Below are 24077 nucleotides of genomic sequence, written 5' to 3' on the forward strand. Positions count from 1 at the left end.
TACAAATTGCACCATATCCGGTTCTTTGGGTCAATGGGAAGGTCGGGTGCCGCGGTGTGATGGGGTTGGCAGGGTTAGGTTGGCTAGTCTTTTGCGGAGGTCTGTGAGCCGCTCGCCTTCATTGTGCATTGCCTCAGCCTCTGGGCCGAAGAATTCACCTGGCAGGGAGAGTGGCACGCCGTAAACCATCTCTGCCGACAAGGCTTGCAGGTTCTCCTTGGGCGCTGTTCTGATCCTGAGGAGGACCCAGGGTAACTTGTCTACCCAGTCGGGGGTGGAAAGTCTTTCCATCAGAATGGACTTCAAGTGTCGGTGGAACCTCTCTACAAACCTGTTAGACTGTGGGTGGTAGGCCGTGGTATGGTGAAGTGTTACCCCTAGCAGCCTTGCCAGCTGAGACCACAGTGCGAAGGTAAACTGGGCACCTCTGTTGCTCGTGACGTGCGCCAGCACACCGAAACGAGCGATCCACTGGCTGACCAGGGCTCTGGCACATGTCTCGCTGATGCCTCATGGACCGGGGTGGCATCTGGCCATCTCGTTGCTCTGTCCACTATGGTGAACAGGTACTGCAACTCCCTGAACACCGGCAAGGGGCCCCACACATCCACGTGGATATGTTGGAACCTCCGTGTTGTCAAGTTGAAATGTTGAACAACGTGTGCCTGTGGATTTTAGATGTCTGGCACCTGATGCAGTTGCGGGCCAGCGCTGCCACCTCTTTCTTGAGGCCATGCCAGATGAATCGTTGCCCCACTATCCTCATGATTGCCTTCACTGATGGGTGGGTGAGATCATGGATGGAGCTGACGACCCTTGCCCTCCACTCCTGTGAAACCTTCGGGCGCGGTGAGCCAGTGGAGGTGTCGCAAAGAAGTGGCTGGGCAGAGTCAGGAAACTGGATATCTTTGAGGTGCAGTCCCAAGATGGCATGTGTTTCAATGTTGCGCTGTTTGACCTGCGCTAGTTGCGTGTGGTCCAGGCCGGGAGCTAACATGTTGATGGCCAGGTGGGAGAGCGCATCCGCGACCACATTGTCCTTGCCTGCCCTGTGCCAGATGTCCATGGTATATTTGGACACATAGGAAAGGTGGCACTATTGCCTAGCCAACCACGAGTCCTTGGCCATAGCCAGTGTTTGGGTGAGGAGTTTGTGATCAGTAAAAACAGTGAAAGATCTGCCCTCCATGAAATATCGAAAGTGGCGGATGGCCAGGTACAGCACCAGGAGCTCCCGGTCGAACACACTGTATTTAAGTTCCAGTGGCCGCAACTGCTTGCTGAAAAAGGCCAGTGGGTGCTATTGTCTATCCAGCCACTGCTCCAGTACTTTTCCCGTAGCAGAAGCGTTGACCGAGAGCGCCGTGTGTGCTTCCAGGCGTGGGTGTACCAACAACATTGCCTCTGTGAGAGCCTGTTTCGTTGCAGCAAAGGCCTTGTTCGCCTCCTCTGACCAGGTCAGGGTCTTCCCTTTTGCTGCGATCAGTGCGAATAGAGGGTGCATGGTGTGGGCAGTGGTGGGGATGAATCTATGGTAAAAATTTACCATCCCCACAAATTCTTGTAAGCCCTTAAGGGTGAAGGGTTTGGGGAAATGCTGGACAGCTGCCACTTTCTCCGGTGACGGAGCTGCCCCAGACGCTGAGATGGTGTGCCCCAGGAACTGCAATGCTTGTTTCCCAAACTGGCATTTGGCCTTGTTGACCGTGAGGCCGAACTCTGCCAGACAGGTGAACAGGGTACGGAGATGGGCCTTGTGCTCATGGCAGCTGTGACTGGCTACCAGGATGTCATCTAGGTAGATAAAGACAAAGTCCAAATCCCTACCCATTGTGTCCATGAGTTCCTGGAACGTCTGGGTCACATTCTTCAACCCGAATGGCATCCGGAGGAACTTGAATAAGCCGAAAGGGGTGATAATGGCGGTATTTCCAACGTCGTCCGGATGAACTGGGTTATGGTGGTATCCACGCACCAGATCGACTTTAGAAAAGAACCGCTCGGAGGTTGGCCGCGAAGTCCTGGATATGGGGGACCAGGTACCTGTCTGGAGTTGTGGCATCATTTAACCATCTGTAGTCTCCGCAGGGCCTCCAACCACCAGATGACTTTGGGACCATGTGCAGAGCCACCGCCCAGGCGCTGTCCAACCGCCGGAAGATGCCCAACTCCTGGAGCCTGGAGAATTCCTCCTTTGCCTGTTTCAGTTTCTCTGGTGGCAGCCGTCCAGTTCTGGCGTGCAACGGGGGGCTTTGTGTGGAGATGTGGTGGAAAACCCCGTGTTGGGGGAAAGCGAAGTTGAAACGTGGCTCCAGAATGGTGGGAAACTTGCTGAGGATCTCAGCGTACTCATCCGTGGCAGCGGCTACTGTGGCAATTCTGGGTCTGTCGTCGTCTGCCGTGCCCAGTGGCACTGAGTGAAAAGTGTGGACATTGAGCAGCCTCATACCACTCATGTCCACCAGCAGGCCGTGAGCCCTCAGGAAGTCAGCCCCCAACAGCGCGGTGCCCACCGAGACCAGGATGAACCTCCATGTAAACTTTTCTTCCCTGATCTGTATCTGCGCCCTACGAGTGCCATAGGTCTTGATTGCGGAGCCATTGGCAGCCTGCAGGGTTGGACCGGGGGTTCGGGTTCCAGCGCTTTAGGGGGAAGAGCACTCAGCTCGGCCACTGTGTCCACCAGAAACTGGAATCCCGTGGATTTGTCTGTGATGTAAAGGAGGCTATTCACATGGCCAACTATTGCAGCCATCAACGGCGGGTGGCCAGGCCATTTCCCTGAAAATCGCAGGGTTGGCAGCACTTGCGAGCTTTCGCTCTCCAGTACTGGTGGTAAAAGCTCCATGTTGATTGGGTTTCCTCCAGCTTGTTCTTGGGGGAATCCTACGGGTGACAGGGCCCCAGCCTGGAAACCTGGATGAGGGCTAACTTGTTTTCCTGCTTTGCGCGCCAGAGGACATCTGCCCTGGCTGCGGCCTTGCAGGGGTCAGTGAAGTCTTCTTCGGACAGATGTTGTGGGATATCTTCTGGCATCTGTTCAAGGAATATCTGGTGGAAGAGGAAACATGGCTCATGATCCTCCGCCAGGGCCAGCATCTCATCCATGAGAGCTGAGGGGCTACGGTCCCCCAACCCGTCCAGGTGTAAAAGCCTGGAAGCACACTGCTGGGGAGTGAGGCTAAACTTCCCCAGGAGCAAATTTTTGAGGGTGGTGTACTTGCCTACTGCTGGTAGGCAAGTATGAATGATGTCATTCACCCTCGCTGCCGTGTCCTGATCCAGCATACCCACGACATGGTAAAACTTCGTGGCGTCGGCTGAGATGTTGCGCAGGAGAAATTGTGCCTCCGCTTGCCCAAACCACGCTCGTGGGCAATGGGCCAGAAAGGGGAAAGCTTGAGGGCTATGACATTTACCTCGGCTGCGTCCATCGTTAACTAGGTCCAAGTAGACATCTGGACCCATCGGGGTCACCACTGTGGCGCTTGGAGCAGCTGAAAAGAAAAAGTCGCCACACCGAAGATCGTTAACGACTGTTTATTCAAACTCAGCGCGTGCCCCTTTAAGGGAAGCTTGGGCTCGGTCACCACGCACATGGTGACGTCATAATCGCTGCCCAGGGTGCGCGCTGGAAGGGAGACTGGAGTCAGAGAGAAATCCCTGACGACGCCATCTCCCCATGGCTACCCCACCATGTGGCGATACACGCGGGGTTGGTTCGCCATGAGGATGTGCGCTGCCACAGGATCATGAATTGAAGACAGGAAGGAGGAAAAATGTTTTCCCTCAATGGGTTGTGAGTCTTTGGAACTATCTTCCACAAATAGAGTCTTTAAGATGAAAAAATACTTGAAGAGGATAAATGGACACCATGATAAATGGTTACAATCAGATCAGTTACGATCCTGTTAAATGGTACATGGGAGATTCCAGTTCCTATTTTGTACTTTTAAATTTACATACCCATCTATCTTTACTTTGGATATAAATAATTCATATGGGTTGTAACTACCGAGACCCTGGGATATACAACTCACTGAAACTAACTAACTGAAAATTACATGAATGTCAGGTGAATTTATTGTCATGTCAATAAGTAAAATGTACAAATGCATTGAAATCCTTACTGCAACCAAACAGGTACGTTAGATACACCAACTACAATAGTGTAAACTGAATTACCACTATTGGCTAAGATACCAAAAGACAAAATAAACATCAAAAGGATAGATAAATAAATATTCACAGTCACAGTTAGTACAAGAAAAAGTGACATTTTAATAGTGTAGACAGACCTGTTGGTGGTCGCAGGTTGTAAGGGCAGGTTTAAGAGCCTAGTATCTGTTGGATGAAAACAGTTCTTGCACCGGGAGGTGCTGGACTTCAGGCTTCTGTATTTTCGGCCTGAAGTTAGCTGCAAAGATATTGTGACTAAGCTGATGGGGATACTTTATGACTTTGGCTGTCTGCTTGAGGCAGCATCTCACATAATTGTTGTCAATAGATAGTGCCTGTGATGGACTGGTTAGGTTTGTCACTTTCTACATCCTTCTGCATTCTTGGGTACTTGAATTTCCAAACCAAGCTGTGATACAGCCAATCAGTGTACTTCACACAGTCCACCAGCAGAAGTTTGATAAAATTATTTAATGATGTGACAAATCTCCTCAGACTCCTTTGAGAGTGGAGGCACTGGTATGCCTTCTTCTTGGTTGCATCTATGTGCTGGCTTCAAGAGAGGTCCTCTGATACGTGGACTCCCAGGAACATTGTTCTTCATCAATGAAGATAGGTAATGTAGTCCCATGGTTTCCCCTTCCTAAAGTCTGCTCCTTAGCTCAGCTGACATTGAGAGCAAGATTATTGATCTGGCACCACACAACTAAATTTTTGATCTCCATCGAATACTCTGACTGATCATTTCCTGCTTTTTGTGCCAATTCTAGTTTTGGTCAGTAAACCAAATCATTCTATCCATGCAAATGTATCATATTCATGCCATCAAACCTTCTCCAATAAACCATAAACAGGGGTGTCAAACTCAAATTCACAGAGGGCCAAAATTAAAAACTTGGACTAAGTCGTGGGCCAAACTAAATATTTATTGAAAATTTTCAACAACATCTGCATGTTTTCTCTTCTTTCAACATATGTAATGTTAAACTTTTTCTTATTAAAATAAATGTTTAATAATAGTTTTGATTAAACTCTTTCCAGAAGAAGCATTAACAAATGAGAAATAAAATATTCAATAAATAATATTTCTCTATAGCCTTTAAGGTCCTTTTAAATATATTTTTTTTCACAAGCCAACAAGTCAAAAAAAAAACAACTTGCTTCAATGAAAATCCAATCTTCAACTATGAACAGTCCAGAGTTAACCAAAGAAAATATTAATCCAAGCTTAGCTGGCTACACTGTGATTTACTCTGATGCACCTAGGTCTAAATCAGATACTTGGCATCTCTTCTTGGATGCAAGTTCATCAAACTCTGGGGTCAGAGTTTGCCTCCCACCTGTCTTGAAAGGTCCTGTTTTCTGTCTTTCGTTTGGCCATTTATCGTGAGGGGTTTATTACATGTGAGTTAGGCGACAGGTCGCAGATGCTAATGAAAGTAAACAGAGGAGGTGGGGGCGATTAGCAGGCTGACGCCAACTCATTTGCAAAGCATTCTGGGATTTGTAGTATTAGCTGTGCATGCGCTATAGTGGCGCGGCGGCCAGCGGGCCAGCTCTAATACATATTTGATATGATCTTGCGGGCCAAATTTGGCCCGCGGGCCTGAGTTTGACATGTGTGATCTAAAGTATCTTATGAAATCCCTTACACCATGTCCACCAATTCCCCTTTATCTGCCCACTAGATAGATCTTCAAGGATCTTCTATGTAATTTCCTTTCAAAAGCTCTATGGATACTGCCTGATAGTATGATTTTCCAAGTATCCTATTAATACTTGCTTAATGGTAAATTCCAACAATTTCCCAAGGACTGGGGAGAAATAGTGCAAAATAGAAATTACAATTACACTAACAAGTTAGCCAGTAACTTTCAGGAATGTGAGCACATCACGTTCACATTATCCAATCTAGATACAGCTTGATATTGAATTAAATTGCTTATTAACACATGTACTGAGGTACAGAGAAAAACTTTGTTTTGTGTTCAAGCCAAACAAATAAACCTCTACAAAGTACACCAGGTAGTGCAAGAATAAAAATATACCGCGACAAAAGACAAAACTATAGACAAAAGTATAGCTAAACAGTTGAGCATCATCTTATACTCATGGGAGGTCCATTCAAGAGTCTAAGAACCTAAAAGGAGTGGTCTTTGAATCTGGGGGTGCACGTTTTCACACTCTTGTATTTTCTGTCCGAAGAGTTGGGAGAAAAGAGAATGTGACCACAGTGGGATGTGTCTAATGCTATTTAGCTTCAATGGAAATTACAAAGAACTGAACAATGTGTACTCATGGCAAGAGCATTCTGTGCCAAGTTTTTCCCATCAATTTTTAAGTGAGATTGTTTGAACTATTCATGAGGCACCATGAAGGAATTGCCATGTGCAATGCGTTTTCACTCCTTTGATTCTGACCTTGAAATTATAATGTGCAGTTTGGGGAATGTGCCATTGCAAACTCCAGCAGCACTTGACCACTATTGAACAGGTATGCACATTTACTTCCTGGGAAGTAAATACATTAATTGGAACCAAGTCTGGGTCTAGGGGATTGGGTGGTGTGGAGGAGGAAAGCAGAGCCAAGAAACTAGGCATTTGGGACTCATTGCCAAACTGGGGCCACATTCACAATTGGAAGATTAGGGCTTTTGGGAGATCGGAGGGTCAGAGAATCAGACAGAACCAAGCTGGCAAATGTAAAGGAAGAAAGATGCAATTTAATTAACTCGTCTGCTCCAAAACTGGGTTGTGCAGGAATGACCAATAATAGTTGCTCTTGGAACAATGCAAGATCATTACGAAGGCAATAACCCTGAAAGACTGTTGAAGGGAATTTTTTTTTCTTCACATGTCACTGGTATGAAAAAAAATCCAAGTGTGACCCATGCTGGGAAGTGCATAGCAATTGAAAATGAATGTTCACTTCAAGAAAATGCATGGTCAATTATTTAGACAAGGTCTTTCAGAAGCAAAAATGGGTTGTAATTAATGGCTTAATATTTCAAAGGATTACCATACTTTGAAGTGTATCAATACTTGCAGGGAGTACTGTGTAACTAAATACGTCGTCCAAACTTCTCACATGGCCACCTATTCTCACTTTCCATTTTTAAATTTAAAGATTAGCAATTAAGGTCAAAGTTCAACTAATTGTCATTAAGTTGTACAACATTTAATCACAAAGTCTTAAACAATAGTTAGTATAGTAGAAGCAGAAACTCACTGGATTTTCCAGTCCGATGACAAATCCACTATCATCATTCATCACCTTGTAATGTTTTATGATTCCTTTACTGAAAGATAAATATTAATACAAGGAACATTAACCATTCAGTTTCCCCCATTAAAGATGGAGGCTGGTACACAACCTAGAAAGACTGAGATATGGTAGAGTTCAAGGTCATAACATAGCACAGTACAGAACAGGAACAGGCCCTTCGACCCATGTGCCTGAGCTGACCACGACATCCAAATCAAACTCAAACTCTGCTGCTTGCACCTGATGATAAGTTTTCATCCTCTTCATATTCATCCCCCTCATGTTAAATGCATGTTCTTAGTGTGAGAAACTTTTGTCTTGGGGGGAAAAAAGATTCTGACTGTCTACCCTTTCAATGCCTCTCATGATTTTATACATCTTTATCACGTCACCCCTCAGCCTCCAACACTCCAAAAGAACAGAAAGGAGAGCACAGCCCAAAATCATAATGGCAGAGCAGGTTTGAGGGACCACATGTCTGTACCGGTATAATATGATGCAGAATCGCATAATCGTACAGCACAGAAAGAGGCCCTTAAGGCCTAACTTGTCCACGCCAACTAAGCTGTATTCCTTAGCCTTTTGCCATTTGCTTGCATTTGGCCCATGTCCCTAAACCTTTTCTATCCATTTACCTATCCAAATCTCTTTTAAATGTAATTGTACCTGCCTCTACCATTTCACTGACAGCTCATTCCACATACTGTGCAGAAAAACCTGCCTCTCAAATGATCGAAATTCTGCTGTGGATTTATAAAATCTTTACAGCTTTCCACACCACCCATTTTGACATCATCTGCAAACATACTAATCATACTGTATACATTCTCATCCAATTAATACATACATGATAATCAACAATGGCTCCAGCTGTAAAACCCTGCAGTACACCACTAGAAGCGACGCAATTCCTGTTCAGCTGTTCATTGGTACAATTTGGTGGCCAAGTGCCAGTGCAGGAGGCACAGGAATGATTAAAAAGTCAAAATGTGAAGTTCAGGTTCATTTGCACATTCAAGGTATTTTCCACAAAATTTATAATGCAGAAAGTTTTGATATTTCACCATTAAAAATTGATTCTCAAAAGGCTTTAATACATAGAAGAACCCCTGGTCCGAATTCCAGGATAGGAATGGCAACAAGGGAAAGGTGGCTCGACTTTTATGGCCCAGGACCACGGGGGAGGAGTCATCGGATATGAGTCATCCATGGGCGGGCCAGCTCCATATATACAACTGACAATGGTAACTATATACAGTGGAGGAAACATATCACCACAAGAGGACGTGGGTTATGAGTGAAAAGTTTAGGAGGAACTTCTTCACACAGCTTAAGTGTGAATGTGGGCTGAATTTTGACATTTAAGAGGAATTTGGACAACTACATAGATGGGAGAGGTATGGAAGGCTATGGACTGGGTGCAGATCAGTGAGACTAAGTAAAAAAAAATGGTTCGGCACAGATTAGAAGGGATGAAGAGGCGTGTTCCTGCGCTGTTATGCTTTATGATTTTAAAACCAAAGTCACAAAGATTTTGTGACTTTTTAACCTCTAATTTCTTAGGCTTTGCATCCTTGTCTTTGTCTTGATGAAGGGTTCTGGCCTAAAACATTGACAATTCTCTTTCACTTACTGGTGCTGCTCAACCAGCTGCGTTCCTCTAGCAGATTGTTTGTTGCTCCACATTTCCATCTTCAGTAGTCTCCTATATGTCTCGAGATATCCATGTTGTAGATTATCTGATTGATTGCAGGGATCTCAATCACATTATTATTTTACTGAGCAACTAATTGGATGGACCTTGGTTTAACTTCAGTCTAACCATTCTTTTATTGCAAGATTGTGAAATTCAGTACATTAAATGAAATGAGGTAGCATCATTGACCTCTTTCTGCTCTGGGGAGCAAAATAATTCTAGCTTCCCTAATTCCAACACACAATGAAATCTATTATCCCTGGTACAACTATGGAAAATTGCTTATGCAATATTTCCAAGTTCTTGACATTCTTCATAAGTGCCCAACATTAGCCACATTGTTCTAAAGTCTGAAGCTTAGCCAGCAATTTGAAAAAGGTTTAGCTTATCTCATTGATTTTTTTTATTTTACAAATTCATCCATAAAGTTGCAAATTCTTTGGTTTTTTTTTTACATTGGATCATCTTGTACATTCACTTTCACTAATGGAAATCTCCCAATCTTGAATGTCTTACTCCACTGAATTCATGCTACCTCCGCTCAGATTATACCTACTTGTTTTGTGTGACCATAGTTGTGATTGAGTAGTTTGAATTCTCAGTGGAAGGCCTTATTATCAGGCTGCCCTTTTCAGGGTATCTTTCCAGCATGGCTTCGGCTTCATGTCGAGATACTTTATAGAAGCATCTGCAGAAACAATAAAGGTGAATGTGAGTGCAAGCCATTTACTTGAACCAATGCATTGGTAAATTGGGCTATAGATAATGATCGAGATGGGCAGTTCCACAGGATGATCCCATTTGGCTTTTCAAAAAGTGATTATGTTCATCCCATCCCCATGTTTTTCCACTGCCCTCCTACCCCAAAACTGTGCAAAATATTTTTATTTTCAAAAATATATTTAATTCTCTTACTTCCAAAGTTGATTGAACCACTTTTTCCAGTAGGTCATCACGTCCTGCTAGACAGGTAATTTGATAGATTACAGAGCATATATGACTAATAATTGTTTTATGGAAAATATTATTTCAGGTTCTTCAATTCCCTCTCTACATTATTCATAGTTCCACCCAAAAATATAAACTGATATTAAATACAAATCAAATCCTGTGGTTTTCCCAAAATTAAACCATTCTGACATCTTACACGCAGAGTGAAATTTGCTGCCAACCCAACCTCAAAATAATCTGAAAAACACAATGATTTTACTGTTTCAATCTGGCACGTGGCTGCAATTGCTACAGCTGTGAGATTGGGTTCCAGAGAACATTATTTGCCACGGATTCTCATTTGTCACCCTTTTAAATGTTTTACCATTTCAAACCTGTTAACCAAATCACATCTCAATCTCTGTACAAACAGAATACAAATTAAATTTATGGAACTTGTCCTCAAAAATTAATTCATTATTTTGGAGTATTAATTTCACATACTCTGGCATGGTGTTCAATAAATCATCATAAACCTCTGGATCTGGTTTCTCGACTGTAAAGGACTGTGATTCTTGTTTCCTTGGTGCAGTAGACAGACGCTCTTTCTCTTGTGCAACCATTTCTTTCAGACGAAGGACCTGCCCTGGCAGTAGTGACAAAGTTCTGGGAATCTCCAGCTAGTAAAATTGTACAAATTATTGACATAATTGGCAGCAGAAATGACTTTAGTGCATTAAATATCCACTTTCCAGCTTAAAACCTCGTAATGATAATCTGTTACTTGAGAACGGTGAAAAATTATTCTAAACATTAGATATTCAATTTTACAAATTATATGTTTCAAAAACTAATCATAGATTTGTAACATAGCTATAGTAAAAATATTCACTGCTGCTCTCATCTTAATAGCAATAAATAAAATGACCAAATAATTGTGTCTGTGGTGACAATTACTCAGTACATCTCTTTCATGTTTGTGAATTGGTAAAAGAGTCGTATGGCTTGCTCCTGTTGAACATGAGGGTTTCAATGGTGTGCTGCAGTGTATGTGTTTGGTTGGACATGAGCAAGATGCCTGTGACTACTTCTAATCTATACTAGTGCACATTAATGACACAGAGTGCTGAGTATACAAGGGTCACTCTATGTTCACAACACTGACACAGATGCTTCCCAGTTTCTGCTCATCAGCTATTAGGTTAAGTTGATAATTCTGTTCAGAAAAAGCCAGATTTGCCAATTACTTTATTTCCTCCATTGCTTCTAATCCTCTGACACTTCTTACAGAAGAATGGAGGCATGCACTTTACTGATGTACTGTATTTATTGAGTGCCTCTAGTTGTTTGGAACTCTGAAGTAAGGTCAGACATTTAAGGGCCGATATTCAATTGTAATTATACCCAGATGCTACAAAAAGGCTCAGTCATTTTTCAGCTCTGAACACACACTGGTTAGTTAATAAATGGCAATGACTCAATGGCCAAAGGGCCTGTTTCAATGCTGTCCCTTTCTGTGACAGAGTCTGCTATGCACATCTATCTCAACTGAGGGGCACCATCTCAACAGATCAACTTCATAATCATTTTTGGTTTCTTTTGTCTAATAAGGTGCATATTATGTCAGGCAATAAATTATTAAGTCCATTTAATAGGGCATAATCAAACAAAAACTGTCATTGAATAAAAGAATGAGACATTAGGGCAACTGAACAAAAGACTAGTCAAAAATATTGATCAATAGAGTGACTTTAAGAAGGACAGGTAGGGAGGTTTATGGCTTATTTTCAAGGTGTAATATCTTGTTCATTGAAGGAATAAAGAACTTTCAAAAATAATAAAACAATCCTTGCCCTTTTATATTTTGTTGAACAATTTTTGCAATGACATATCCAAATATCATAATTCTCACTAGTACATTTTGGATGTAACTAAATTAATGAGGCAACTGATGTTTTGACAAGTATATTTACAAGAAGGCAAATGGCATTCACAAAAATCAGATATTTAAAATCTTTATCAATTAATTCTGTTCAACCATGTGGCCAGGTGACACAGTAACATTAGAATGCACCGCAACAAAAAAAAGAGCAAGAAATAAGGAAAACTCTCAATTGCTGGAGGACAAGGAATAGGAAAAAGGAGTGCAATCTTCCCCAAAGTAGGAAAAATATTGTAAAAAGAACTGAATAATAAAGACTGTTCAAATTATTTTATTTAAAATTTAGACATTCTGTAAGGTAACAGACCTTTCCTGTCCATTGCCTGTGCCACCCAAATATCCCAATTAACCTAGAGCCCTCATAAGTTTTAAAAGCTGGGAGGAAAATGGAGCACCCAGAGGAAACCCACGCAGATACAGGGAGTCCATCTTTTCTGAATATCCAGAATTTGAGTTCTGCATCTTGTTAGCATCAAGACAGCAGGATCCTGTTAAACCTGCCACCAGCACCATCAGATGGCTTGGCCAGCCTGAGGGGTTGAAGAAGGGAAAACCATTGGAACAATCTAGAAGGAGAATGATGCTAAAGCAGAAGCAATAGGGTTTGGGGGGAAATGGGACGGTCAGTGGCAGAAACATGCTACCTCTTTCTGCAACCAAAGAAAAACTAGTCCTAACAGTGCCACTCTCCAGATGTAGTCAATCAAGTTGGCAGCAATCAGCATCAAATCATCAAGATTCCTGAAAGGCTCAGCTCTGTACTTTTCTCTTGCGCAAACTTCTTTTACTAAGTCAACCTTGGCAATAAATTATATTCATTTAAAATATAGATTCTCAAGGTGGGGCACAGCAATATTTTGGTTGGGCGTGAGGCTTAAGAATATTTTAGTGGGGTGTAGGAATATTTGGGAAATAATTAAAAAGTTGGTTTGAAAAAATAAACTCATTATGCTGGTGTGAAAGATGTGACCTGGCAACACTATCAGTACAACACAATTGTGGTAACTTCCAAGTAAAATCACTTTGTTCTTTTTATTTTCATAACATATTTTTGCTCTTCCAATGTTTCTCTGTTGTTTCTCCATTGTTTCTCTTATTTTAACTGTCGTTATCCTTGGTTAACATTATAATGATATTTTTTCTGACTTGTCTTATTATCATCCATTCCAAATTATCTCAATGGCAACAAGAATTCCAAATTTATCTCAACAATCATGTCTCTGTCTATACCCCTTTTCTTTTTCAGTTCAGTAGTGAGTGAGACACCTGTATCAGTATGTATCTTTGTGTACTAAAATATTGATTAGGGCAGGGAAGGGGTCTGACCCAGAGCCTGAGGGGGATGCCAAAACTGGAAAAAAAAAGGGACCCCAGAAAGTAAAGCACGAGGCTAGTGCAATTTTGATGCACTCTCTGTGAGAAAAAATGTCAGAAAACACACTAGTGTTATTTTAAATTTTATTTTAGGTTCGGTATTCTTCCTTTGATTTGATCATTACTTTTATTACCTTTTTCAATTCTAATACATAATAAAAACATTGATTGATGTGTTTTTTAAATAATTTTTTTATTTTTCACATTGTGAACCATATCATCCAAAATATATACAAGCGTTTCTCATGAAATATACACAAGTGGCATTTTCTCCCTTTTTTTCCCCCCTATCCTCCCTTCTCCCTTCCCACTCCCCTCAAAAACCAATAAATAATAAACATATACAATACAGTAAAACCATAAAACAATGTCTTCACACAATGAAAAATAAACAAGAAAAATGTGTCATCTGTTTTGTCAAATAGTTTTGTCTTATAATTTTAGGGGGTGGAGGTCTGAGGCAAGCTCTCCCTGTTATGTTCCATGTATGGTTCCCAAATTTGTTCAAATAATGTGACTTTATTTTTAAAATTATGTTATTTTTTCCAATGAAATACATTTATTCATTTCCATGTACAATTGCTGTATTCTCAGGCTCTCTTCCATTTTCCAAGTTAACATTATACACTTTTTTGTTACTGCTAAGGCTATCATAATGAATCTTTTTTGCACTTTATCCAATTCATTACTTCTTATGTTACTTAAAAGATCTCTGGATTTTTTGGTATGTTATTTTTTGTGATTTCATTTAATATCTGATTTAGATCTTCCCAAAACGTATTCACTTTTGTAGTGTTACAGAGTTCTGTGTTGTCTATTGGTCTATGTGTTGTGTGGTTTTATGTTAAAAAGTGACAGTTTGCCTTAGAGAACCAAGGTGAAAGTGGACTGCTGAGAAAGTGGGAGATAGACTGAGCATGTGCAGAAAATGAAAATAATTTCTGGATTTGGACAATAAACCACCACTGGGTGGTCCTATGGAGTGGAAGAAGGCCCAGAGCATGAGTCATGGTCTGGAGGACACGTTAGGATGTTGGGATTTCAAAAAGGATGAACATTCTGAAGGCAACCAGAAGGATCCGGTCCAAGCGAGTTGCTCCTCTCTCTGCGAGCAACACAAGCCAACTTCGAATTTTGTGCTCTCTCTCTCTCAAAGATCTTTTGGCTTCAGTTTACCAAACAAGCTGAATTTTGTTTCTGATCTTTGCTTCGGTTGAGATCGAAGTTTTGTGAGTCTTGTGTGTTTTGTGTTTGCTTTGTGTTTAAGTTTTACTGTGGGCTGGTTGGAAGTGTAGCTTAGACTTTAATTACATATGTTATATTTAGGCTGGGGAATTTATTAGTTTTACACTGCTATAGAAATTTGCATAGTAACCAATGGCCATTGTTATAAAAGGGGGAATTTTTAATTAAAGTTTGAAGGTGAATTTTTTGTTAATAAAGTTATTGTTCATCTTTACCCCTGTGTGATATGCCTTCTTTGTGGTTGCTGGTTTGATCTTGTAACAGTACATGCCCAAATTGTATGTATTGTTGCTCCCATTTCCTTCTTACAGCAAAAACATCTATCTGATAATGTTGGATCCCATTCTTTTAATTTTTAGAGTGATATATAACCTCTGTAACCAATTATACTGTATCATGCATAACCTTGTGTTTATTTTTAACTAATATGGCTACACCTCTAGCTTTTGAATTATATGATGCTGCCACTATGTGCCCTATCCAGTCTCTCTTTAATTTGTTATGTTCCACTTCAGTTAGATGCATTTCCTGCATAAATGCTATATCTATTTTTTTCTTTTTTCAGTAAATTTAATAGCCTCTTCCTTTAATTTGGTTATGTATTCCATCAATGTTTATAGTCATATAGTTCAACGTGGCCATCTTATATCTTGTTTACACCTCTTTTCCACTTCCTCACCACCTCCATCCCCCTTTTTCCCATTTTCATCTGTCAGTTTTCCCTTTTTAAACTCAATGTATGTCAACACATTTAAAACATAAAAAACTCCAACAATTCCCACACCCAATATTACCTTAACCCCAAATACCCCCCCATCTCTCTGAGTTGCCCCTTATCCCTTGCCGGGCAACCACAACTCCCCTTTCCATTTGGATTGCGATCTTGCTTGCAAGCGCCAAGTGATTTCGCAATGACGGTTCTTTTCTCTCCCCCACCCAACCCCCGCAGAAAACACTTTAAAAAAAAACACATAACAAAGCTCTCCCTTTTTTCCCCCCCTTCCTTTCTTCCCCTCTATTTTCCCTCTTTAGTTCTTTACATATACATTGTTTTTACATCTTTATATATACTTTATCACCTTTCTTCATTCTTATTACATCTCTTCATCTCTCCTTCTATCCTGCAAATGCTCTGCAAATTCTTGTGCCTCCTCCAGATCCGAGAACAGTCTGTTTTGCTCCCCGGGTATAAATATTTTAAGCACGGCTGGATGTCTTAACATGAATTTATAACCTTTTTTCCATAGAATTGATTTTGCTGTATTAAACTCTTTCCTCTTCTTTAAAAGTTCAAAACTTATGTTTGGGTAAAAAAATATTTTTTGACCCTTGTATTCCAATGGTTTATTATCTTCTCTAACTTTATTTCTTGCCCGCTCCAATATATTTTCTCTTGTCGTATATCTCAAAAATTTTACTTAGATGGATCTTGGTTTTTGATGTGTCTGCGGTGTCGGAGCTAGTGCCCTTTCTATTTCCGTTTCTTCCTGCATTTTTGTCGTTTCCAGGACCTTCGGGATCCACCCTTTTATAAATTCCTTCATATCTGTGCCTTCTTCACCCTCCTTCAGGCCCACTATTTTTATGTTGTTTCGCCTACTATAATTTTCCAACATATCAATTTTCTAAGATAACAACTCTTGTGTCTCTTTAATTTTTTTTATCACTTTCTTCCAATTTTCCTCAGGTCATTTACTTCCATTTCTACAGCCGTTTCTCATTCTTCCACATTTTCTACTCTTTTCCCTATTTCTGTCATGACCGTTCTAAACTTTGCATTTTATCTTCTGTTCTTTTCATTTTTCTTTTAATTGCACCAAATTCTAATGACAACCATTCTTTTAATGCTCTCGTTTGTTCTTCAAAAAAAGGCTTTATCTATATTCTGTCCATCTGTTTTACCTTCTATTTCTCTGTGAAGATCTTGGTCTTCTTCTTCCTCTTCTTTTGTGTCTGTACCTGTGTTTGTGTCTTCTTCTTCTCTTCTTTGTATCTGTGTCTCTTCTGATTCTCCTGATAAGTTGCTTGTATCTCTTTGTCGGGCCTCTTCTTGATAGGCCCCTTGTTGTTGATCCTCCCCTCCTGGGCTGCTCATCTGTCAGGCCTCCTGCTGCTGCTCCTCTTGACGTTCACTCCATCGACTTTCTTCCTCACCTGGCTCCTCACTCCCTCTCCTGCCGCCTTCCTCATCTTCCAGCTGAGAGCCCTGGTGTCGGACATCCCTCAGCTGGTCGCTCTGTGGTTGCCCACTCCTCGGCTGAGCCCCCCTCCTGTTGGTGTTTCCTTTTACCTTTGATTGCGCATGCGCAGTTGCGCATATTTGTTTGCCTCAGAGAGCCATTTTTGCAGTCCACTGGTTGGGGGGGTCGCGATCTGCGGGGCCGGTACCAACCTCGGAGATTGGGTGCTCTTCGCCACCACAGCTCCCTGTTCCTTCATGCAGGTAAGGCCTTCTTCTTTCTTTACTGGTGACTTTTCTTCTTTTTTATCCTGCTGTTTTTACTTTTTCCTTCTTGGGTGCCATCTTCTTTCTCTTCTCTGCAACTTTATCTTCTATTTCTTATACTTTATATTTGTTAAGCTTTGTCTTTTCTTGACTTTTTTTTCTTTTTTTCTGGAGAGGGCTGGTTTTACCCTTCTGGCCACTAGTCTATCACGTGACTCCCCATTGATTAATCTGTTTCAGGGAATTCGCGCTGTTGTATTAATCTGTTTCAGGGAGCTCAGGCTATTCTATATTCAGAATGAGCAGACCAAGCAAGAAATACTATAGCCCTGAATCGTACGATAGCCCTGAATCGTACCCTTCAGCTTTGAAATCTTTCTGCTGATAGCAAAACATGGGCAGAATCATACGATGGGGGGGGGGGGGGGGGGCACTGATTAAACCCACAATATCATTGTTTCTCAAAACAGTCTGCAAAAGGATGACAAATATGTCTGAGCAATGCCATTGAGTAAAAGTACTGTCTGCAACAGAATAGATGATATGGGTCAAGGTAATGAGAAATTGAAATCACGAAAGTTCTCAATACAACTGGATGAATCTACCGTATGGCTGTTATTGGGATACGTGAGATATATTGATCAGGAAGAGTTCCAAAAGAGATGTTTTGTGAATCATTAGAATCAACCTCTACTGCAGTTGATATCTACAGCAAGCTCAAAAATTATTTGGATGAAAATGAAATTCCAAAAGGAAACATTGTATCTTGTGCTGCAGATGGTGCATCTGCTCTGATGGGTAAACAAAAATCTGGATGTTTAAGATTAATGAAGGATGAACCAAACATGTTGGTTGTGCATTGTGTTATCCACTGAGAAAACTTAGTTTCAAAGCAAGCTTCCCCTGTTCTACATGAAATACTGCATTCTGTAATCAAGTGTATCAATGCCATAAAATCTAATGCCAAATGTGAACGTCTGTTTAAGCAGTTTTGTGTCAATAAAATTGCAGAACATGTGAGATGTAAGGTGGTTGTCAAAGGGAAACTGCTTCAAAAGGTTTATGGAACTGTGCTCTCCTCAGCGAGTTTTTGAAGGACAACCCTGAAATGAAGCTCTTGCTAACAGATGGCAAAGCTTATGTGAGTTACTTGATGGATATTTTTGAGAAACTAAGTAACACCAAGTAACAAATATGATGCTCATTGATGCAAAAACAAAGATATTTGGATTCATGACACTTCTAGAATTATGCCAAAGGATAATTTCTGCAAGAAATTTCAGTCAATTCTATTGGTTGAATAAGTGTGAGGTAATTAATGTCCTGCTTTGCGGAAACTGCCAAAATGTTTGGCCTGGAAGTCAGCCTGAAGAAAACTGAGGTCCTCCATCAGCCAGCTCCCCACCATGATTACCAGCCCCCCCCACATCTCCATCGGGCACACAAAACTCAAAACGGTCAACCAGTTTACCTATCTCGGCTGCACCATTTCATCAGATGCAAGGATCGACAATGAGATAGACAACAGACTCGCCAAGGCAAATAGCGCCTTTGGAAGACTACACAAAAGAGTCTGGAAAAACAACCAACTGAAAAACCTCACAAAGATAAGCGTATACAGAGCCGTTGTCATACCCATGCTCCTGTTCGGCTCCGAATCATGGGTCCTCTACCGGCACCACCTACGGCTCCTAGAACGCTTCCACCAGTGTTGTCTCCGCTCCATCCTCAACATCCATTGGAGCGCTTACATCCCTAACGTCGAAGTACTCGAGATGGCAGAGGTCGACAGCATCGAGTCCACGCTGCTGAAGATCCAGCTGCGCTGGATGGGTCACGTCTCCAGAATGGAGGACCATTGCCTTCCCAAGATCGTGTTATATGGCGAGCTCTCCACTGGCCACCGTGACAGAGGTGCACCAAAGAAAAGGTACAAGGACTGCCTAAAGAAATCTCTTGGTGCCTGCCACATTGACCACCGCCAGTGGGCTGATATCGCCTCAAACCGTGCATCTTGGCGCCTCACAGTTTGGCGGGCAGCAACCTCCTTTGAAGAAGACCGCAGAGCCTACCTCACTGACAAAAGGCAAAGGAGGAAAAACCCAACACCCATCCCCAACCAACCAATTTTCCCCTGCAACCGCTGCAATCGTGTCTGCCTGTCCCGCATCGGACTTGTCAGCCACAAACGAGTCTGCAGCTGACGTGGACTTTTTACCCCCTCCATAAATCTTCGTCCGCGAAGCCAAGCCAAAGAAGAATTAATGTTGCTACAAATGTCATTGTTGACCATTTGAAAATGTTGGTTAATGACTTCAATGATAGATTTTGTGATTTAAAAGCATGGATTTTCCCCCTTGGTTAACTCAGCCATTGGTGGTGGACTTATCTGAAGTTCTAGTGCAATACCAAGAGGAGTTATTTGAGTTGTAACATGATGAATGAGAGTGCAAACTCTCTTCAAAGTAAAAGGAACCATGATGTGGCTGTTTAACGAGATCGAAACAAAATACCCAAAATCAAAAAAATCTGCAGCCAGCATCAGAGGCAAAGTTCCCACTGAAGTGACAACAGTTGTTGAATGTGTGTTTGAGATGGTTGACATATTGAAGTAGTAGCTGAATGTGAAATGTGTTCCAGTGTATTCCCGACCTTAATTGCATTTAAATACACTTGCAGTAAATTATTTAATTAAAACTTCTTTTGAATATATAACTTTTTTCTGCTAATGGTGTGACGTACGTTTTTTGAAAAATTAAAATGGAACCTAGGGCTAAAAAGGTTGAAAACCACTGATTAAAAATATTATTAGTCTCATAAAATTGAACAGCCAACATTTAATATTGGAATATACTAAGAAATCAAGATTCATACCGTAGAGACCACAGTAATATAAACTTTCCATTCTTCTTGAGTTTCAATGTTTTCAGCCTGGAGATAATGGGAAAGTACAATAACAATAAATACACAGAGAGAACATAACAAGCGTTGATAATTACCTAGTTACATTGCATAAGATGCAGCAGGTATAGTTTACATAATCCTTCTTGAAACCAGATCTGTTTCACTCATTACTTTTTTGCCAGGACTTTGATACTATAATAAAAAAGTAAACTTTAATGCTAGCACAAAACAGAAATTCCAGAAAATAACAAAAATAAGCACAAATGATAAAAACTGCGATCATTCTCCACGGATTAAAAATTGAGATCATTAACCTCAGATTATTACAATAACAGGAAACTGTTAACCAAATTAAGATACAAAATGATCACGAGAAGATTTTTTTTTATGTAAACAAGTCCTTATGACTTAGAAGCCACGATCAGAGTAATGAAGGAAAAGGAACTGTCAGAAAGGAACTGGGTGTATATATTTAAGAGGGAAACAAGAATAAGTGGAATGTTCAATGGGTGGAATGGGCTCATGGCCAAACATATGAAAGGGAAATTTTAACCTCAAAGTTGGGTGGTTGGGAGGTCCTAGGAAGTAAAGAAATGAAATCTGAGAATTAACTACAACTTACTTTCAACACTCCCACTTTACCTAAAGTAAACCCCACACACAGAATCTTGAAGGCAAATATTCCTGACCATAACTTACCCCAGTCTTCCAAATCAAATCCCCAATATGAAGTATAACTGCTCCTTCAATAACATTTTAAAAATTCAAGGATAATTACCTTGAATGCTATAGAATAACCAAAATCAGGATGGAATTGGACCAAAGGAATGGGTCAGATTTAAAATAGTGGTGCTAATAATCTTGGTGATGAAAATAACAGAAAAAATAAGAGCAATCGACTGACTGCCTGCAAACCTTCAATACTTGTAACTGTGTGAAAATTAGTCAGGGATGGAGGCATTGAAACAGGAAAGTGAAATCCATTCTCTACCAGAATCATTTTTCAAATACGATTATAATGGTTATACCCAAGAAAGATAGGGATTTAATAAAAATAAAATCTTATAGACCAATATCATTATTAAATATTGATTATGAGATTATAGCTAAAGCCTTATCAATTAGATTGGCTAAATATTTACTGAATTTAATTCATATAGATCAGTCTTGTTTTGTTAAAGGAAGAAATTCTGCAGATAATATTGTTAGATTAATTAGTTTAATATATACATCTCAAAAGAGGGGTGAAAGGTGGTGGTGTTAGCCTTAGATGCTGAGAAGGCTTTTGATAGGCTAGAATAGAATTATTTATTTAAGGTATTATAAAAGTTTGGTTTCAAATCTTTCCTTTTTTTGAATATTTTATTTAAAACTTTTAAAACCACAATTACATTTCAATTAATAATGGATTATATATTAAAAAAAAGAAATACACATGGTATATAAACCTAATCTCTCCCTCCCTCCCTGCCACCCTCCTGCCTCCGATCTACCCCTAAAAAGAAAGGAGATTATCAAAATAGAAATACAAATTAAAATCAACCGCTGTGAAACCAAAGATCACCACCAGGACGAGTTATTGAGAACTTAAATTTTCAAACCAACATATTGTAAATATGGGCTCCTTATTTTCAGAAAAAAAGATATTTATCACATAAACTCTGTTATTTTTTCAAGAGGAATACAAGGTCTCATTTCAATATGCCATCTTTGCATTCCTAAATACATACCCAATTTCCAAGTAATAGCTACACATTTCCTAGAAACTGCTAAAGTTAATCGTAAAAATTCAGTTTGGTTACTCTTAATTTTAAACTAAACATTTTAATATTCCCCAACAAAAATAATATCAGGTCCAGCGGGAGTTTTACCTTTAATATTTTCTCCAAAAATAGTTTAATTTGTATCCAGAAAGACATAACCGTAGCACACTACCAGGTCAAATGAATAAAAGAACCTATCTCTCTACATAAATCTGATGATATTAAATTGAATCTTTTTAATTTTTAACATGTTAAATATAATTGATATAAAAATTTACATTGCACCTATCTATATCTTACATTAATAATTTTAGTCATAACATTCTCCAATCATTTTTATATCTAAATTAATTTCCCATCTTAATCTTGATTAGGAATATCTAGTTTGGACATTTTCCTTTTAAATAACATCCATTTCTGAAATAAATTTATTTGTACCTCCTTTAATAATCAACATTTCTAATTCAGTCTGTCAAGGTAATCTTAAATCTTGACCTAATTTATCAATGAAAAAAGCTTTAACTTGATAATAACAAAAAAGGGTATTATTTGGGAGATTACATTTTTCTTTCATTCATTGAAAATAAATAAAATTACCAGCTTCAAAACAGTCTTCTATTGTTTTAATCCCCATTTCATTCCATATCTTTAAAAATTGATTAATGACAGTAAAAGGAAAGAGTTTGTTTTAATATAAAGGTGTTTTGTGTGAAATCTTACCTTTCCCACCTATCTCATAACCTATTTATTCCATAATTCAATTTAATATAGGTGGGTCTTTATTATTGATTAATAATTTTGTATTACAGTTATAAATAAATTCTTGTATAAATTTTTTAATCTATTTTAGTTAGTCCAATATTATCCCTTATTACAGATTTATCTAAATCAAACATTCCATTAATGAATTTCAATTGAGCAGCTTTACAAAAATTTTGAAAATGTGGAAGTTTTAAACCTCCTAATTCAAACCTCCAAGTTAATTTCTCCAAATATACTCTACCATTTTCCCTTTCCACAAAAAATTCCTAATAATTGAGTTTAAATCTTTAATAAATGTTTTAGGTATATTACAAGGAATAGGTTGAAAAAGATATTGAATCCTTAGAAAAATATTCATTTCAAAACAATTTACTCTACCTATTAAGGTTATCCTCTAATTTTATTAAATAATGGTAAATAATTCAACATATATAAATTATACAAATTTTTATCAATTTTAATACCTAAATATTTAATTCCATTATTTGACAATCTTAATTGGTCAATCTGTTTACATTGATTATAATCCCCATCAACCAATGGCATAATTCCACTCTTATCCAAATTAATTTTATAACCTGATATTTCAGTTTCGGATCTTTATTTATTAATTGGGTCAAAACTTTATATAAAAATTCTTCTGCAAAGGTTGCAATGAATGGACAAATTTCTTCATCTTTTCCATTGTCTAGATCAAATAGACAAGGATATCCTTCATCTCCGGCTTTGTTTGTTTTTAGCAATTGAATCATTAGCAGAATTAATAAGACATGATTTTAGACTTAAAAGTATAAAAGTCAGTTCAGAAGAGTATAAGATTAATTTATTCACTGATGATATTTTGGTTTACATGACAAATCCTATAAATTGTTTGCCTTTTTTGTATACAAAATTGAAAGAATATGGTGAAATATCAGGTTATAAAATTAATTCGAACAAAAGTGAAATTTGCCCTTGGTAAAAGGAGATTAGATTCAATGTAAACAATTCACTCAATTTAAATGGTCAGAAAATGGAATTAAATATTTGGGGATTAGAATTGATAATGATTTAAATAATTTATATGTTAAATTATTTACCTTTACTTAATAAAATTAAGGATGATTTCCATAAATGGAATGATTTACTTATAACCATAATAGGTAGAGTAAATTGCATTAAAATTAATATTTTTCCAATGGTTTGATTTTTGTAAAAAAAATTCCAGCCTAATCTATTTTATTCCATAATTCAATCAAATATTTCAAAATAGGTGTACCTCAAAAATCTTTAGGGCTTTAAATTCAAGTACTAGGAAATTTTTATGGAAAGGAAAGATGTGTAAAGTTTGTTTAGAAAAATTAACTTGGAAATTTGAATTAGGAGGTTTGCAACTCCCTCATTTTAAGAATTATTATAAACCAGCCCGATTGAAATTTATTAATCAAATGCCTGATTTAGAGAAACCTTTAACCTGGGCTAAAATAGAATTGAGTAAAATAGGTGAAGAACGTATGCAGGATTTTATTTATGGAATTCTAAATTATTAACAGGAACTTGAGATACACCTATTTTGAAACATTTGATTGAATT

General features: G+C 39.3%; 1 protein-coding gene across 2 annotated transcripts in view; it reads right to left on the bottom strand.

Annotated features, from left to right (window-relative positions):
• Window positions 1–24077, bottom strand: part of LOC138757437 (signal-transducing adaptor protein 1-like) — a 93906-nt gene that overhangs the window by 29223 nt on the left and 40606 nt on the right. For both annotated transcript variants that reach the window (XM_069924722.1, XM_069924715.1), the window contains 4 exons: window positions 19951–20007; window positions 10574–10749; window positions 9696–9827; window positions 7408–7477 (listed from right to left, as the gene is read on the bottom strand). In XM_069924722.1, coding sequence (XP_069780823.1) covers window positions 7408–7477; window positions 9696–9827; window positions 10574–10749; window positions 19951–20007 — 435 coding nt within the window. The remainder of the gene's footprint in view (window positions 1–7407; window positions 7478–9695; window positions 9828–10573; window positions 10750–19950; window positions 20008–24077) is intronic.

The sequence above is a fragment of the Narcine bancroftii genome, chromosome 1, assembly GCF_036971445.1.
Source record: "Narcine bancroftii isolate sNarBan1 chromosome 1, sNarBan1.hap1, whole genome shotgun sequence".
NCBI lineage: Eukaryota > Metazoa > Chordata > Chondrichthyes > Torpediniformes > Narcinidae > Narcine > Narcine bancroftii.